The 17,179-nt window shown below is 44.8% G+C and overlaps 1 protein-coding gene across 12 annotated transcripts in view; it reads left to right on the plus strand.

Annotated features, from left to right (window-relative positions):
- The window catches only part of FGGY (FGGY carbohydrate kinase domain containing), a 413,817-nt gene that overhangs the window by 229,289 nt on the left and 167,349 nt on the right, over positions 1-17,179 (plus strand). For 7 of the 12 annotated variants that reach the window (XM_067726327.1, XM_067726329.1, XM_067726330.1 and 4 more), the window contains one exon: positions 10,744-10,847. In XM_067726327.1, coding sequence (XP_067582428.1) covers positions 10,744-10,847 — 104 coding nt within the window. Of the gene's footprint in view, positions 1-240; positions 362-9,044; positions 9,141-9,439; positions 9,560-10,184; positions 10,340-10,524; positions 10,652-10,743; positions 10,848-17,179 lie in introns of those variants that run through there. The other 5 variants (XM_067726337.1, XM_067726339.1, XM_067726338.1 and 2 more) reach the window with 5 other exon arrangements.

Below are 17,179 nucleotides of genomic sequence, written 5' to 3' on the forward strand. Positions count from 1 at the left end.
ACGGAGAGCTGTGCTCAGTAAAGGTTTGTCGAATTGGATCCTACTGAACAGAGGAGAGAGAGAATATTATTCGGGGCCTAACATGTGCCAGCACTTTTCTTTCAAAACAAGATTGTATTTTTACATTTTACTTTGAAATCCTCACTTCCCTTTTACAGAGGAGGTACTAGAGGCTCAAGGAACTCCACTCATTTGCCTGAGGTCATGTGGCTGGAAATGACTCTCTGAAATCCAGTGCCCTTTCCAGGCCATTCCCCTGTCCCCCAGGGCCTGGGGCACAGGCACAGAGAAAAGAGAGCAGAGCCCGGCTGGAGAACAGAGCCCAGGGCTGCTGTCCTGAGAACGTGGGTGTCAGAAGCAGGTGCGTAGGTGGAAAGGGAGGGCTGAATCTTTATCTCTGCTGAAGCAGCAATGTCGTGTCAACTACAGTTTTTGAAAAATGCCATCGTACTCCTGTGGGATTTGCTGTAATTCATTTTTGCTCTGTCTTCCACACTATTTATTTACCTAAGCCTTTGTTCTCTTTGAAACTATTTGAGCCACATGTCATTCATTGTGTTAAAACCCTGGGCCCGTTATCCTGCTCAGGTTTTTTTCCTCTCTCCAGCTGCTCTGCATAGCACTTAATTCTCTGACTCTGGCCTGACTCTTATCCGGCAGTAGGTCGCCTTACACTCCCACCCCCATTCTCCCAGGAATGGGGGCCAGGAAAGGAGGATCCAGCTTCAGACTCTATTTTTCTTTTCTGTCTCCTTGTTGTCTAAAGCATGAGCCAAGGTTAGATCAATCAGTCTAGGTGTGGTGAAGCCCCGTGACCCTCCCCAGGGGAAATCCTAGCCCCATAGCAACTTGGCTGGTTTTGGCTCTGGGAGTGAATTCCAGGCTTTGAAGAATCTGTCAATGTTCAACTAACCCCACAAAACCTCTGGAAGTTTTTTGATGGAACCGAAACTCACACCAAGGGAGGAGGCCCTGAGCGTGGCATCAGAGGCTGGGGAGAGAGAGAGAGACAGGGAGCCAGCTAAGATCTTTTCCTCTGAAATTTCAGGCCTCTTCCCCGGGTTCAGGTGTCCTAAAGAGTCTGTCTGAGCAAGTCCCAACTCCCCTTAACATTTTCCTGAAGCCTCTCACTGGCCTGCTCTGTGCCTTTAAGGGGATTGTCAGGGTGTCTAGTGCCTTTTTCACCTGCAAGGAGCCTTCAGATAATTTTATGAATGAGACCATTTGTCTAGGGGCAAGACAAGATTGCTGAAGGAAACCTAGTCCTGCTGTCTCCTGGGAGAAGTTGGATACTGATATTTATTTAGCAGTTCTTCTATCTAGCCTTATGTGTAGGGTGACCACGTATTACAACTTGCTCAGAACTTGGTTTGGTGCTTCCTGGGACACTAGGAGTACAGTACTAAAAGCAGGAGTAATGACCCTGTAAAGCAGATACCATTGCTCTCACCTCACACCTGAGAAAACTGAGGCGCACAGAGGTTAGTTAGCGTCTGGCAGGCCGCACAGCACACTTGGGGTGGACCTGGGAATCCAGTACTATAAACTGTCCGACTTCAGGCCCTGAGCTTTGTCCAACCACGTTCTTCAGGATACAAGGCTGCATCTCCATCAGACTGTGCAGCCCAGCAGCTCGCATCATCTATTTCTCTCTCCCGTGTCTTTGTTTAACTGTCTCTTTTGTCTCCAGGGCTACCTGAAATGCCTTTCCTCTGCTATCCCCTTCCCCTGCTGACTGAGGAAGCTCCTGGCTCACCTCCTTCAGGAAGCCCTTCCTGACCATCCAGACTAGGTCAGGGGTCCTGGCTCCACGCTTTCATTAGTCACATTCAGCTCTGAGTCACTGGTTGTTCCATACTATCTTTTTTTTTATATATATATATAAATTTATTTATTTATTTTTGGCTGTGTTGGGTCTCCTTTGCTGTGTGTGGGCTTTCTCTAGTTTCAGTGAGTGGGGGCTACTCTTCACTGAGGTGTGTGGGCTTCTCATTGTGGTGGCTTCTCTCGTTGCAGAGCACGGGCTCTAGGTGTGTGGGCTCAGTAGTTGTGGCACACAGGCTCAGTAGTTGTGGCTCACGGACTCTAGAGCGCAGGCTCAGTAGCTGTGGCACACGGGCTTAGTTGCTCCGCAGGATGTGGGATCTTCCAGGACCAGGGCTCGAACCTGTGTCCCCTGCATTGGCAGGCAGATTCTTAACCACTGTGCCACCAGGGAAGTCCCTCCATACTGTCTTTTTTTTTTTTGCGGTACGCGGGCCTCTCACTGTTGTGGCCTCTCCCGTTGCGGAGCACAGGCTCTGGACATGCAGACTCAGCGTCCATGGCTCATGGGCCCAGCCGCTCCGCAGCATGTGGGATCCTCCCGGACCGGGGCACGAACCCATGTCCCCTGAATCGGCAGGCGGACTCTCAACCACTGCACCACCAGGGAAGCCCCATACTGTCTTATAAGTGTCTGCCTGTATACCTTTCCACCCCTCCTAGACTGAGATCTTGTAGAATAAAAGGAAGCAACTTTCATCTTTAGCGTTCTAGCTCCTCACACAGTGCCTGGCTTATAATTGGGGGTCACTAAATAGGTGGTGAATTAATTAATTTATATAACATCGGAAGACAACTGTGTGATTTAGAGTCACAGTTTGAGATCTATGTAAGGATTTATTCCATAAGATACATTTGTGGTACTTGGATCAGTTCTCTTATTTTAATTTTTTTTTTTTATAGTGCTGCAATGAACATTGGGGTGCATGTGTCTTTTTTTAATTTTTAATTTTAGAAAGTAATTTTTTGTGAGTTAACTTGCCTGTTTGGATTTCAACTTGACCCTTTACCATGTCTAGTGCCTGCGAGTGAAAAATTGTCTTTTATGAGGTCACAGGTGAGAATGTCCAAGTAATCTAGAGGCCGTGTTGAGGTTAGGAAGAAAGGAGTTTCTGAAATCAAGTCTTCACTTTGTCTTTACTGTGGATTTTGCTAGTGTTCTCTGAGTCTCAGATTTCCAAGTTACTACCTATTAGCCTACCTTTGAGATTCAATCTTTCTGGGTAGAAGGGAGGAACAGAATAGTGAGACCCAGTTATCTGAGGGTTTATGCTTTGTTCTCTGACCCTCCCAAAGCTCTTGTATTGACATCTGATGGGTGCAAGTCATGCATGAGTGTAGCACTTAGACAGAAATGACATTTGCCATCACCAAGTTGAATTGCAGGATGAATGGTGCCACATGTTATCATGGCTTCAGGGATATAAACAGCTTTTGGGTTATTATCAACAATGTTTAAAATGTTAGCCTGGATCATTCCTACTACCTGTTACCCCATTTTCTTTATTCCCCTGAGCCCCCCATTATACTGTCATCAGTTGTATACTCAAGGACAGAAAACAAATGTTCCAGTCAGTCTAAGTAAGCCCAAATCCCTCTGGCAAAGCACGCACCATGCTAAGAGGGAATGCCTGAACTGTCAGGCCAAGCCCTGCTCTTAACACCAAAGACAGAGTGGTCAAGTAATGACAACAATGGCACAACTATATGGAGTAAACTGTGATCCAGGTACCATTCTCCTCACCTCATCTTCACAGTAGCCCTATGAGCTACATTCTATCATCATTTCGATTTTATAGACAAAGGAACTGAGGCCCAAGAAGGTTAAGTGGCTTAAGACTTGCGGCTTGCGGACTTGAAGTCAGGCAGTCTAATTCTAGAGCCCTCTTTGTTCACCATTATGCCCTAAATAGAGCAAATATCTAGTAAAGTCTGTTCGCATCTCATTTAAACCAAGACCTTCCCTATTATGTTTCCAGCTCTGTGGTGGGGTGGAGTGTAGGGGACAGGGATGGTGGCAGTGTCAAGGAGTGTAAAATTTCTTTGTAGACTTTTTACATAGGATTTTTTTAGAAGGTATACCTACTTTAGGATTTAGATTGGATGCATTCTAAATGGCATTTCTTTCAAAGCCAAGGCAATGCTTCATTAAACGCTGGGATCACAGAAATCTTTTCAGCTGTTTCACTCCCTTTCATTTGTTAGGATTGAGATGAACCCTTTGGGCTTGCTTTAGTGGATTATAACAATAAATCCTGAAAGAGATCTGAGTTCAGCTCTGCTGTTTGAGTACTTAGAATTCTTATAAGTGGTTGTAAAGAAAGGAACTAGTTTCTGTAGCTCCATGAGATTTAAAGTTGGGTGGATCTGCCTGTGACACCGTCCTCCCCACTGTAACTCTGGGAGACCTTGGACAAGTTCCTTGAACAACTTTTGGTCTCATTTTCTGAATTAGTAAAACAGTGCGATAATAACTACCTCCCAAGCTTGTTATAAGAATTTAATGCAACAATATTTGTAAAGTGTGAGGCACAAAGCAATCTTTCAATAATCAGAAAGACCATAGGACCTTTACTCTCTACCAGTGATTTTGACAGTTCTAAACAAGGTGTGTTGTGAGATTCCAGTAAAAGTTTTACCGTCACCCATGAGTTGTCCCTCAAAACTCTTCAGTATCTTTCACTGTTAGGCATATTTAAGACATGGAGTATTTGCCCATGATTAAATCTCCTACCTTATCTAGAAAATGTCTTGTGTTTTACTAGTACATGCCTTGTGCCACACACATTCATTCCTTTGTTAAACAACAGCAACAAAAATTGGTGAGTCTGCCCTGGCCTCCGTCGGCTCACAGTATGGTAGAAGGAGACAGCTGTGCAAACAAATATGTTACAGATACAATGATCGAATCTGTACCGTGTCAGAGGGTGGGGCATAAGGAAAGAGGCTTGGCCAGTTCTCTCTGGCTGGGGTGCCCAGGGGGATGGGGAAAGACACGGTCAGGAAAGGCTTCTGACGAAAGAGTTGGGTCTTCACCATGGAGTTCGTGTTCGCCAGGGAGATTGTTTGGGGATGGAGTGTACTGTGGAAAGAACATTCTAAGAGGAAGGAAGAACATGAGGAAATGTTCAGTGGCCTGGCCAACCAAGGCCCATTCAGGAATAAGTAGGAAGTCTCTACACTTATGCCAAGCACTCCTATAGGTCCCGGATTTCATAGTCCCATTTACTGAGTACTGGTAGGTCCCACATACATCTCACTTAATCCCTACAGCAATTTTGTAAAGTAAGTGTTGTTATCCAGAACCTTCAGATATGGAAGTTGAGGTTCTAGAGATCAAGGCATTTGCCCAAGAACATGTCAGTGAGATTCAAGCCTAAGTCCGAAGACAGTAATAGTAACAGTAATAAAAACAGCAAGGATTCCTGTAGTGCTAGGTACACTCTAACCAGTACTGTCCTATACAGCACCCACTAGCCACATGTGGCTACTGAAATTAATTAAAGTGGAAAATTCAGTTCCTCAGTTGCACTAGCCACATTTCAAGGGTTCAGTTGCCACCTGTGTCTGGTGACTGCTCTATTGGAACATGCAGATAGAGAACATTTCCATCATCTCAGAATGTTCTCTGGACAGCGTTGGTCTAAGCACTTTACATATGTTAACACATTTAATCCTTATAACAGTCCTATGAGGAGGATACTGTTATTCAAATTGTACAGATGTGAAAACTGAGGCATGAAGGAGATAAACTTAACCAAGGGCCCATGATGAATGAGTCCAGGTTTTTAAGCACAGCAGTTTACTGCCAAACCCATATATTATTTTCTATATAAAATGAACGAATATTAGTCAAAAGAATAAATTCAGTATCTTCTTGTGTAGAGACTGGTGTTTGGTCCTCTTCAGAGAAAATGCCTTTGATGTGACTCTTACCATCCCGGGAGCTTACAGTTATTGCAGCAGGCTTGGCATACGTGAGGTTTTGCATACATGAGGCTCCAGAGAGCCTTCTCCCCAGGGACCCTATAAACCTCTAGGCCGTCTTAGTCAAACAACTCATTTGATGCAATTTATCAGTCAGTTCATTCCTCCAAATGGTCGATTCAAGAGTCTTAGGTAATGTTCGAAATCCTTCGTGTCCTTTCTTCCTTCAGAGAGGGTATCTGGGGTTGTTATTTTAAGAGCACCTTTCTCAAGATACCAGTGCATCCAAAGCAGACCTTTTTTGTTTTTCAAACATAGGGAAAAACCCTCAGACTAGGAGACTAAAAATCCTAGTTTGAGCCCTGCTTCTGCCTCCAAGTAGCTAAATAAACTTGAGTAAGTTACTTTACCTCTCTGAAATTCAGTTTCTTCAACTGTGATCTCAAAATAAAATAACACATATTATAGGATTTTTTAAAAGCTACATGAAGGGTACAGTGTTTAAGGATGCTTTGCAAGCTATAAAGTACTTTTTATAGCTGTAAAGTATGAGATAATTATAGCACAAATGCTAGAGCTTGGGATGTTTTTCTTCTATATAACCTTTTAAAGTTTTCAAAGCAGTTGTGGCTTGATAAATTACAGGATAACCCACTCTTAATCATAACATTTGCAAAATCTCTTTCTTCTTTGACATAAATAGATATTCAATAAATGTTTGGATGGAAGGATGGATGGTTGGTAGATGGGGCAGAGGGAGGGAGACAGCACATAAAGGAAAAGAAGTTTTAATTTTTTCTTTTTTTCCTCTTTAATTTTGTGCTTTTAAAACATATTCCTTGATATGAACTGTGTTCTTGTATATGTGGAAGGGGAGGAGTCATTAAATAAAAGGCCCTGAATTGATTCATTGACTCAGTATGCTTGTTTTTCTGCTATTTGTTTTTCATTCAACAAAAAAATTTACTAAGCAACTACCATTAGCTGGTCATTGTGCAAGTTTCAGGGAAAACCCAGTTGAACATCTCACAATTTTATTTATTTTTTTTTTTGGTGCCTATTTCTTCAGCTGCTAATTTTGCCCTTTAAACTTTCTGAGGAATGCTGAATTCACTGACACATGAACAGTCATGTGAAGGGCCCCAGCAGTGCTGAGGGCTGCGCTTATCAAAACCCCGTCTTAGGAATTGTTTCCTGATGTACACGTGAGGCCCATGATCCCTCTATGGATTGTGAAATGTGTTTATGCAGAAAGGAGAACGCTCCTCCTCCCCTTTGTTGCTTTCCCTACTTTGGACCTCTTTTCCCCGGCTCGGCCCCTCCGCACTCTATGTGGCCAAAGGAAAAATGAGATATGTCAGGGCTGGGATTCATGTGGTCTCACAGAGGCATCAGCCCTGCACCACTCTTGGATCAGATCAGTTCGGCAGAGTGTAGAGAACCTCTCTGGAGGGGAAATTGGGCAAGACCTGCCTCTCACCAGTGCTGTACCAGCCTGGCCAGAGGTTTTCTAAGTCTCCTCAGGACTTGAGAATATAGGATCTTGGGAGGGATTTTTTTTTTCCTGCCCTCCTGTTTCCAGGCAAGGAGACAGTGGACTTGGTATTTAAAAAGAATCACTGTGTATATTATGTACTGAAAATGGCTGGAAAAGAACCTCAATTTGTGATCCATTTCTCTCCTCGTGGATGTGAGGGAGCAGTTTAGACTTTCAGGTGGTTTGTGGCAGAATCAGGGTTCAAACCCAGATCTTCAAACTCTAAACCCATGGCTCTTGCTAAATGTTCCCTGGTGAACTGACACTTCCAAATATATTTCCTTTGTATAAGACAAGTGTCACTTCATAAAGTGAGGGAGTCTAGAAAGAACATGGGTTTTAGGGTCAGACAGAACAAGGTCAAGGGGCCATATCCTGGCACTGGTCTTACATCTCTGTGACCTTGGGCAAGTTACTTTGTTTCTTCTGTGTATGTCGAAGGGAAGAAAATATATTTTGTAGATGTTGCAAAGATTAAATGAGACAATATTTAAAGATTTTAATGCAGTATCCAGCCTATCCTAGCTATCTAACATGTTTTCTAAAAATGTGGGAAGAATACAACTGTCTCTTGAGAAAGAGTTCAGATGATATTGGTAATATCGATGGCGATAGTGATGGTGGTAGTAGTGACATAGCAACCATTAATTAATCATTTAATTTTAAACATTCCCTCTGTATCAGAGCTCCCATGTGATATTGTTATCTTCTTCATTTTATAGCAGGTCTTTCTGTCTTCAAATTCCATTCTTTTTTCATTGTAACACACTTGTTCCCAGATTTTAAGGCTAGTAATATCAACAATGAATCTGCTAACCAGAGAAGAAACAGAGAAATATTTTCCACAAATTTCTTTTTTCCCATGTTTAACCCCCTTTCAGGATTGAAGTACCCTGTAAAATAAACTTTGTCCATGCTTTACATACGTGGGACCAATAAAGGCAGTCACCATCAGGGATTCCTTGAACTTACATATAACACCGTGGACCCGCAATGGCCAACCCCTTTTCTGTCAAGGATCTTGGGATCAATATATTTAAGGCCACAATATTTTGAGATATGCAGATGAGTAAACATCATCCACCTGGTTATTGGGTTTTTATCTTAGAGAAAAACCTGAGACCCAGCAGTTCGGAATCAGACTACGTGGATGTGATTCCCAGCCCTGCTTCTGGTGAGCTGTGTGACCTTGGTTCAGTTACTTCTCATTTCTAAGCTTCAGTTTCCTCCTCTGTAAAATGAGGATAATAATAACACCAATCACGTTCAGTGGTTGTAAGAATTAAATGAGACAGATGCAGAGAGAGAGCATGCAAATAGAGCTCAATTAAAATTATCTCATATCTAGGATTTCTTCCTGTTCAAAAGCCTTTGTTTCCTGGGTGGGGAAATTTATCACCCAGGACTTCCCAGAAAAACGTAGAGCACTCTAAGTACATGGAAAAGAGGGAATTTAATACACAAAAATGGTGACCCAGTTATGAAGGAGCCGTGAAGGGCTATATTCCCTGTGAAGCAAGCCAGGGGTCAGCAGAATGGAAGCTATTGCCACCCCTGGCTGGAGGAACATAGGAGGAGGTTGTGTGACCAGAGACGAGGGGCGGTGAACACAGGCCAAGTGGGAGCATTGGTGGCCCTGTCAACAGAGCTGAAATCATGGAGGAGACGCAGCCACCTGACACGGGGGAAGCGAGGGAGATGCACTCTGGCTTTCCAGTGCCTTCAGCCCTCAGACCTCCTGGCAGGGCTGACCTGGTGTCTGGGAACCATGGGCTGCAGGGGCAGCCCCACGATGCCGAGCAGAGCAGGGGACTTGGTGAAAACTTCAGGTTGCTTCCATGTCTTGGCTCTTGTAAGTAGTGCTACAATGAACATTGGGGTCCATGTATCCTTTCAGATTATGGTTTTCTCCGGGTATATGCCCAGGAGTGGGATTGCTGGGTCATATGGTAGTTCTGTGTTTAGTTTTCTAAAGAGTCTCCATGCTGTTCTCCATAGTGGTTGTAGGCCCTGCAGTTTTTCTTGTCCCATCCTGATCCCTGCATTGAAATGCTCCGTCTAGGCTTCTCCCTCCCTCCCACAAGACCGTGAGCATCCCAAGGAAAAGGGACTGTCGTCTTACCCTCACAGCCTCAAGCGCTGGTACTTTCACTTTCTACTCTATGCTGGCCACTGTGGTCGGTGCTGGGGGACTAAGCACGTGGGCGAGACAGTGCCAGCTTCCTACAGCTTTTATGATCAAAGGAGAGGCAGACGGGCTGTGGTAATTCTGTAAGTTACCAGTGTCTTGTATGCTAGCGAAGCCCAAGGGGAACTGGGAGCCGCATCTTTCCCGGAGGAACAGGGAAGCCTTCCGAGGAAGTAACATTTGAGTTACGAAGGAATTGGAGTTCACCTGGCAAAGAGGTTGGGGAATGGCATTTCAGGCAGAGGGCAGAGCGAATGCAAAGGTCTGGAGGTGGGAAGGAGCACTGAGGATTGGAGATGGAGAGCGGGGAGGCACAGCCCGAAGCCCATGGAGCCGGAGGGAGCTGTTCTCTCCCGCGTCCGGCCTCTGTGCTCTGCCCTGATGCTTCCCACCTCCTACCTGTGTCCTAGCTGGGAATGTTTGCGTGTTTTCGGCTCCTACATCACACCCAGTATATCGTTTTACGTGTACAAAGTGCTCGTTGGATATTTGAATAAGTGACAGACGACTCAAGGCTCTAAATGGTCTAACTCTCCCCTCGCATTTATAACTTCACTCGCCCAGCAAATATCAAGGAACACAATCTGTGTGGAGAAGCAGCCTGAGCTTATACCATTTATGGGAAACTCTCTGCCACCTGGCATTCTTTCAACAGAAACTCACTGTCAGTCACTCTATCCTTTATGCCGAGAGTTCTGGGATGAGTAGCACTAAGAATGGTGAGCCAGAGATGCCGAGAAGATCCAGTCATCAAACGATTCTTTTGCCTTCGTTGAGACTGAAATGTGATGTGTTAAACCAGATTCCCTTCAGCCCTGCTGCTTACTAGCAGTGTGACTTTGCACGGGTCACTCCATCCATAGGTGGGCCTTCCTTCCTCCACTGATGCGTGGGGTTAATGATATCAACTTGACAGGCTCAATATAAAATGAGACTATATATATAAATATTCAGCATGGTGCCTGGTAGTTCGAGAGCAAAAACCACTGATGGCTGTTGCTTTTATTATTCGAATTGCAGTTACTATTATTCTTCCGGTGTTCGAGGCTGTACGCTGAGGAGGGGAGAGCAAAAGCAGAACGTATTTCCCTGCTCCCCTGGCAGAGGCCCGTTACGCTCTTTTGGTTTCTGTTTGAGACTGGCCTGCACGTGGAATGCTTTCTCAATGTTGTTTGGTATTAAAAAAAAGAGTATTTTATGTTTGTTTTAGTTTTCTTTCCTTCTTTTTTTTTTTAAGAGGATTTTGTTTTGTTTTGGTTTCTCACAGGAGTGATTGGAGCAGATGTGAGGGGGCATGGCCTCGCCTGTGAGGGACAGCCGGTGACGTCGCGGCTGGCTATCATCTGTGGAACATCTTCTTGTCACATGGGGGTGAGTCTGCCCAGCAAGCAAGCGAGGGCGGGGCTGCCACACTCCAGAGAGGACGGCCTGGCCAGGGAGGAGATCTGAGCTGTTCGCCCCTCCCCACCTCAGTTCCTTCCCTTCCTGCCCCCCCCCCCCCACCCCTGTGCTGTGTCTAGCTGAAAGCTCAGCCCTCCTTCCAACAGCCTTGCTTAGATTTGCCAGATCTTTTTCCAGGGGCCAAATTCTTAAAAAGTGTGAAAAGGGTTGAGTCTGCCTTTGACATCACCCTGGCCAGAGAGCCGAGGTGGAAGGGGTGAAATCAGATCCAGAGATGGCCGAGCCTCGCTCCCAGACGATCTGTCCCTAATGGGTAGCTGAGTCTTCTCTGCACAGGGGTGTCTATTTTCCTTGGCCGCTGAGCTCTCTCTCAATCAATATAAATCCATCTCCCTGGGAGCAGTCTGATGATGTATAGAATTAGGCTGCATATCATGACTTCAAAAGAACACTGATAAGCAGTTTTCACTTTGTTAATTTTTCTTCATGAATTAGTGGAAAGGCTTTCTCCAAGATTGCAGTTAAAATTTAGTGCCTGCCCTAAAATTTATATCTTCTTTAAATGCATGAGTCTGAAAGCATTCCATTTCGATAAGTATCCATTTCTACCATATTTTTATTTAAGAGTTGTTACTCTGTTAAACTAAGATGGACGATGGACGACTCCTTGGATTTTCCCCAGATGAGTAAAATAGAGGGGAGGGTGGGGGAGGAGGAGGAAGGCAAATGGGAGAGTAGCGGGGACATGCGTAAGGATTAGAGTGGGATCTGGGATACAGTCCAGGGCAGAATCTCTACGACGATGGAGGGACTTATGTGCCATGAGAAACTGTGTTTAGTTACCGTGGGGACCAGTGAGCCTTTTGTACCATGAAATATTTTGGTTGAGTAAATATTGATACCTTTACTTATCCAGTGATCCTCTGCTCTTGTGTCCAGGGCTGTGCTAAATCCTGGGGATGTAGGGATGACATAGGGCCTCCCATTGTTGAGATAGATGACAACAGGTATTACGGTACAAGGCCTCACAGTATAGATTCAGACTGAACTCGAGATACTGAGCATCTAGTATGTGCTAGGCATGGTGGCAGGGGTTCTCACACGTTTCATAAAGATGATGGGACCGCCCGACTGGTTTCCAGTCCCAGTTCCTCCACTTCCTAAGGATGGGCCCTCAGGCAAGGCACTTAACCCCTCTGGGCCCCAGATTCCTCATCTGTGAGATGTGGAGAGTTGTAGTACATGTCTCATAGTATTGTGAGGATGGATCGAGGTGACACTGCCAGGGTTAGCTCTCCATCACTTGCACTGGTGTTGCTGGGCAGAAAGGACACAGTGGCTGCCTGGGGAGGGTCCAAGATTAGGGACAACGTCCTAAAGGGACAGTAGTGCTGGACTTCTTACACCCCCTCCAAAAAAAATTTCCTTCTGTTTGTTTCCGTGGACGAACTCTTAGATGGAACTTCTTAAAGTTTAAAAGCCCTGGCCTCTTTCTTCCCCTCAGCAGCCCTATTGTAAGGCTTGGCTGTCACTGAAGGGAGAGATCAGTGGAGGCCTAAGGCCGCCTTGAGCCGGAGGTGCCCACCAGGGCAGTCAGCCCTCATCTCCCCCGACATGAGTCTACACTTGCTAGCTTGTCTTCACTGAACACTGTTTTCAACCTTTTTAAATCACCTCCCATTTTCACAGGGACACATCTGATCTGGTTTCTCCTGTAAAGCCTACATTTCAGGCATTTTTACCCCACTCAGTTCGGATTTATGAGCAAAAGCAAATCCATATGAATGTGAGTCTGTGACATCCCCATGTCTCAGTTTCCTGGTCTCTTAATGAAAATGATGCTGGCTTGTTGTACAGCATCCATTTTAGAAATTAAGCAACTAAGGCCTAGAAAAGGCCAATAATTTTCCCAAGGTCACCAGGCTATTCAGCTGGAGCTGAAGACTCAGGTCCAGCTCTGTCTGCATCCCAAGTGCATCCCCCTCAGTGCCTTACTATGTTGTGCATGATTACGATGTGTCCGTACAGGAATGGAGAGAGCGTGGGCTTCAGAGTCAGACGGGTGTAGGCTTGGACATCTGCTTATGTACTCTTTGGGCCTGCGACCTAAGGTGAGCTACTTAAGTTCTCTGAGCCTCAGGTTCTTCATCCGTCACACTGAGGGTGAGGATGCCAGTCTCACAGGGTTTCTGGGTAACATAAGTTATGTACATACATCCGTAGTACACAGTAGACACTCAGAAATTGTGGGGATTCTTATTACACTTTCCTAGTGATATAAAAGGCTCACATGAAGCAACTGTTGGGCTTTAATGAGTTTGATGGGCAGCTGCAGTTGGTTGCAATGAATGAAGGCCATAAAATGCCAGTTTATTATGGTTGTGTTGTGCTGGAAATAAAGTCCCCACTCCCACCCCACTTTGTACTTGGGAGTGGGAAGGGACCTTCTGGGCCAAGGGGATTAATCAGCAGCTTTATGTTATGTGGTGAGGGCGAGACTGTGGTCATGCTGGCGTCGGAAAATGCCTTTGATCTGGCTCAGGTGCTGGACACCCAGCAAGCCAACAACAGTAACACCTCTGTGAGATCTCGGAGAGGTGCAGGTCTGAGGAAACGCTCCCAGGGAAACTTAAGGACCCTCTTTGTTGTGGTTCTGGCAAATAAAACCACCAACTGTCAGGAAAAATTCACCGAACAGAACACAGGGACCAGAGGGGTCTGTGGGCTTTTCAAAAAAGTGACTTCCAGCTTGGTCTGAAGGATCCTCTTTCTTCCTGTCTGCTCACTGCTGATGTTCCTAATTCTGTAGGTTGATTGGGTCAAAATTCCCAGGAATATTTTGTGTTTGATCCTGGTTGCTTCTTTCTAGCTCACCCAGAATGAATGAAGGAAGGAATGTAACGAGTATTGGTACTTAGGAGTTGCCTTCCTTCACATCCCTGTTACTTCCAGGAATCTGGAGAAAAAGCCTGAGGTTGAACATAAGCTTTACTAATCAGGCCTTTGATATTTTACAAGATACAAGTGTGGGCTGCACATTTATCTTCCTCGTAGATGATTTAATTAACAAGGAAAAAAAATACTGTTCTTTTTTTAACTGCATGAAAGCAGAGCTGCTTGTTCAGAGTTAATTACTACCAACTCACCAAAACCCAAGATCATACACAGCAGGGGTGAGCCAGAGGTTGAAAAGTCACAGGGTCAGATGGCGCTGATCCCTGCCATCGCTCCAGCACCCCTTTTCTCAAGCTGTCAAGTCAGGTGGTAACTTGGCAACTTGTCTTTAGTCAGCATGACAGATGGAGAGGGGACCGTGGGGAGGGGGTGGGGAAGACTGAAGAGGTAAGGTTTGAGCAGCACGATAGTTGGTAAGAGCTGGGAATTACATCTGCATCTTAAATCACTCAGAACTGAAGTTTTCTCAAAGTTTTAGATGAATGTAGGCATGGTGGCTCTCTATCACACAGTAGGTGTGGAATTTCTAAAATAGGCTTTTACAGAAAAGCTGGCTTCACCACTTACTGTGTGAGTTTAGGTAAGATACTTTGTCTTTCAGTACCTCAGTGTCTTCATCTATTATATGTGGGCAGTAGTGTTTCCCCAGAATGTTGTTTTGAGGATCAAATGAGGTAATCTTTGTAAGCAGCTTGGCACTGCACCTAACACCATATACCAGACATGGTATTATTGTTAGAAATGATTCATTAAAGCTAGAATGATCCATGTGACAATGGATTTGAATTAAAGACGTCAGGATGAACTCAGGTTGAGCTTAATGTAGATTACAGATGGATACATACAGAAATATTTACAGACGTGCAGGTATACAGGTTAGTAAACATACATGTATTTCCTAGCTGTGACAGTGGAGGGGGCCTAGAAACAAAGACACCCTAGCAAATAGTTGCTACAAGCACTCCTGGTGCCCAGATCTTGGTTTCTAATACCATTCTCCAATAAAAGGGTCAGGGCTTCTTGGAGAAATGGTTGATCCTAGGACCAGGGCTGGAAATAGACAAGATGAGCCTAGGGTATCTTGTTGTAGCACCAGAAAGTAAGATAGCGCTCAAAACAAAACAAAGTAAAAACAAACCCCGCCTCCCCCCAACCCCACAAACTGAAGGAATTATCAGGAGCCAACCAAGGGGGCTTCCAGTGGCCAAAACTGTAACAATTTGAGCAGAATAATAAAGTGTATTGGAGTATAACCCAAAGTATAACATAACTATTGTGAGTCCATGCTGATACCAATAAATGAACAGAAGAGACAAATCTATCATGCAGGAGAATTGATATAGATATTCCCCCCTTAAGGAAGTGGAGCATACCTTCCTATTCCCTCACAGCAAAGGAAACCATAAACAAAATGGAAAGACAGCCCACAGAATGGGAGAAAATATTTGCAAATGACGTGATCGACAAGGGGTTAGTCTCCGAAACTTACAAACAGCTCCTGCAGCTTAATATCATCAAAACAGACCAATCAAAAAATGGGCAGAAGACCTAAATAGACATTTCTCCAAAGAAGACATACAGATGGCCAAGAGGCACATGAAAAGATGCTCAACATCGCTGATTATTAGAGAAATGCAAATCAAAACTACAATGAGGTATCACCTCACACCAGTGAAAATGGCCATCATCAAAGAAATCCACAAACAATAACTTCCTATTCCTTAAGCATGAGCTGCACATGGTGACTTCCTTTCAAAGAGGAGAGTACCAAAAGGGAGAAAAAGCATAACTTTATAGTGGGGAAATCTGACACACTAACTTCAGCCAGGTTATCAAGGTCAACACCAACAGTGATAAGTCATGTTGATAGTATGTACTGCTGACATGGTGTGAAGAGAATGGCGCTTTATCTCTGTTATCTTCCTCCCGAAAACCCATAACCACAGTCTAATTAATCATAAGAAAAGCATCAGACAAATTCCATTTGAGGGACATTCTACGAAATACCTAACTGGCACTCTTTGAAACTGTCAGGGTCATCAAAAAACAAGGAAAGCCTGAGAAATTATTACAGCCAAGAGGCGCCTAAAGAGATATGTAATGTAGCATCCTGGATGGGATCCTGGAACAGAAGAAAGCTGTTAGGTGAAAACTAAGGAAATCTGAATCAAGTAAGGTCTTTAGTTAATGATATCAATATCTTTCTTTAGTTGTGACATATGAACTTAATGTAAGATATTAACGATAGACAAAACTAGGTGTAGGGTCTATGGAACTCTGTACTACCTTCCCAAGTCTTCTGTAATCTAAAACGGTTGTAAAATTAAAAGTTCGTTTTAAAAAATTATTCATTAAAGCATTCACTCATTACCAAAACATTTTCTTGTATTTGCACGGCCAAATACTCAGGGTATTAAGATAAATAAGATAGCATGTCATGCCTGCCTTCATTGAGAAAGACAGACAAGAAGGAGATGACTACAGTTCAGAGTGGTAACTCCGATGGTAAGTTTAGGACTGAATATGGAGATAGGGGACGACTCAAGCTTCCAGTAGACAGGGAAGCTTTCCTGTAGGATGTGCTATTTGTAGGACTGTAGTTCCCACCCCCCACACTGGGATGCTATTCCTGCCCAGTTTCAGGCACTAGACCCTGGCCTCACCCTTCTCTTCTTTCTCTTCTGTGTCCACATCACCCACAGCAATACCAATTTGCTGCTGGGTGGGATGTGGGTATTGCAGGCCCATTGGGAGGGCACCACAGGAAGGGAGACTATCACAGCTAAGAAGAGTGTGGGCAGGTTTCTCTGTCTTGGACTCTTTAGCAAGTGGCATTGGCAGAGGTCACTGAGAGAGGTGGAGAGGGAAGGCAGTCCATAAGGCACAGATAGGACCACTGTTACACCTCCCAGTGAAAGAGCTGAGCTACTGTGCATGACTCGCCAGGACTCGCTGTTGTCAGCCTCTGGGATCCGTGTTCTCAGGAGTCAGTCTCTCCATACTGAGGCTCGCCCTGGGCCCTGCAACTACATGTTTGGAAAACAGACTGTATGCTAGGCATCGATTGGCAAGGAGAGGTTTGATGTGGTTCCATGAGCAGTAAGACAGCTTGTGCATTCAGGAAGCTCAGCGTAGCGCTTCTCCTGGCATTTGAGGCAGGACAGTTCTACACTGCGCTGGACAGAGGATGTTCAGCATCCCTGGTCCAGCCTCAGTCATTATAAGGAGACGTTAGCTGCTACCATCTATTGAGCACCTACAGTGCACCAGGCACTGTGCTAAATCCTTTATGTCATGTCATCAGTTCAACAATCCTGTGAACTGGGCACCATTACTCTCCCCATTTC

This window comes from Pseudorca crassidens, chromosome 2 (genome assembly GCF_039906515.1).
Source record: "Pseudorca crassidens isolate mPseCra1 chromosome 2, mPseCra1.hap1, whole genome shotgun sequence".
Lineage (NCBI taxonomy): Eukaryota > Metazoa > Chordata > Mammalia > Artiodactyla > Delphinidae > Pseudorca > Pseudorca crassidens.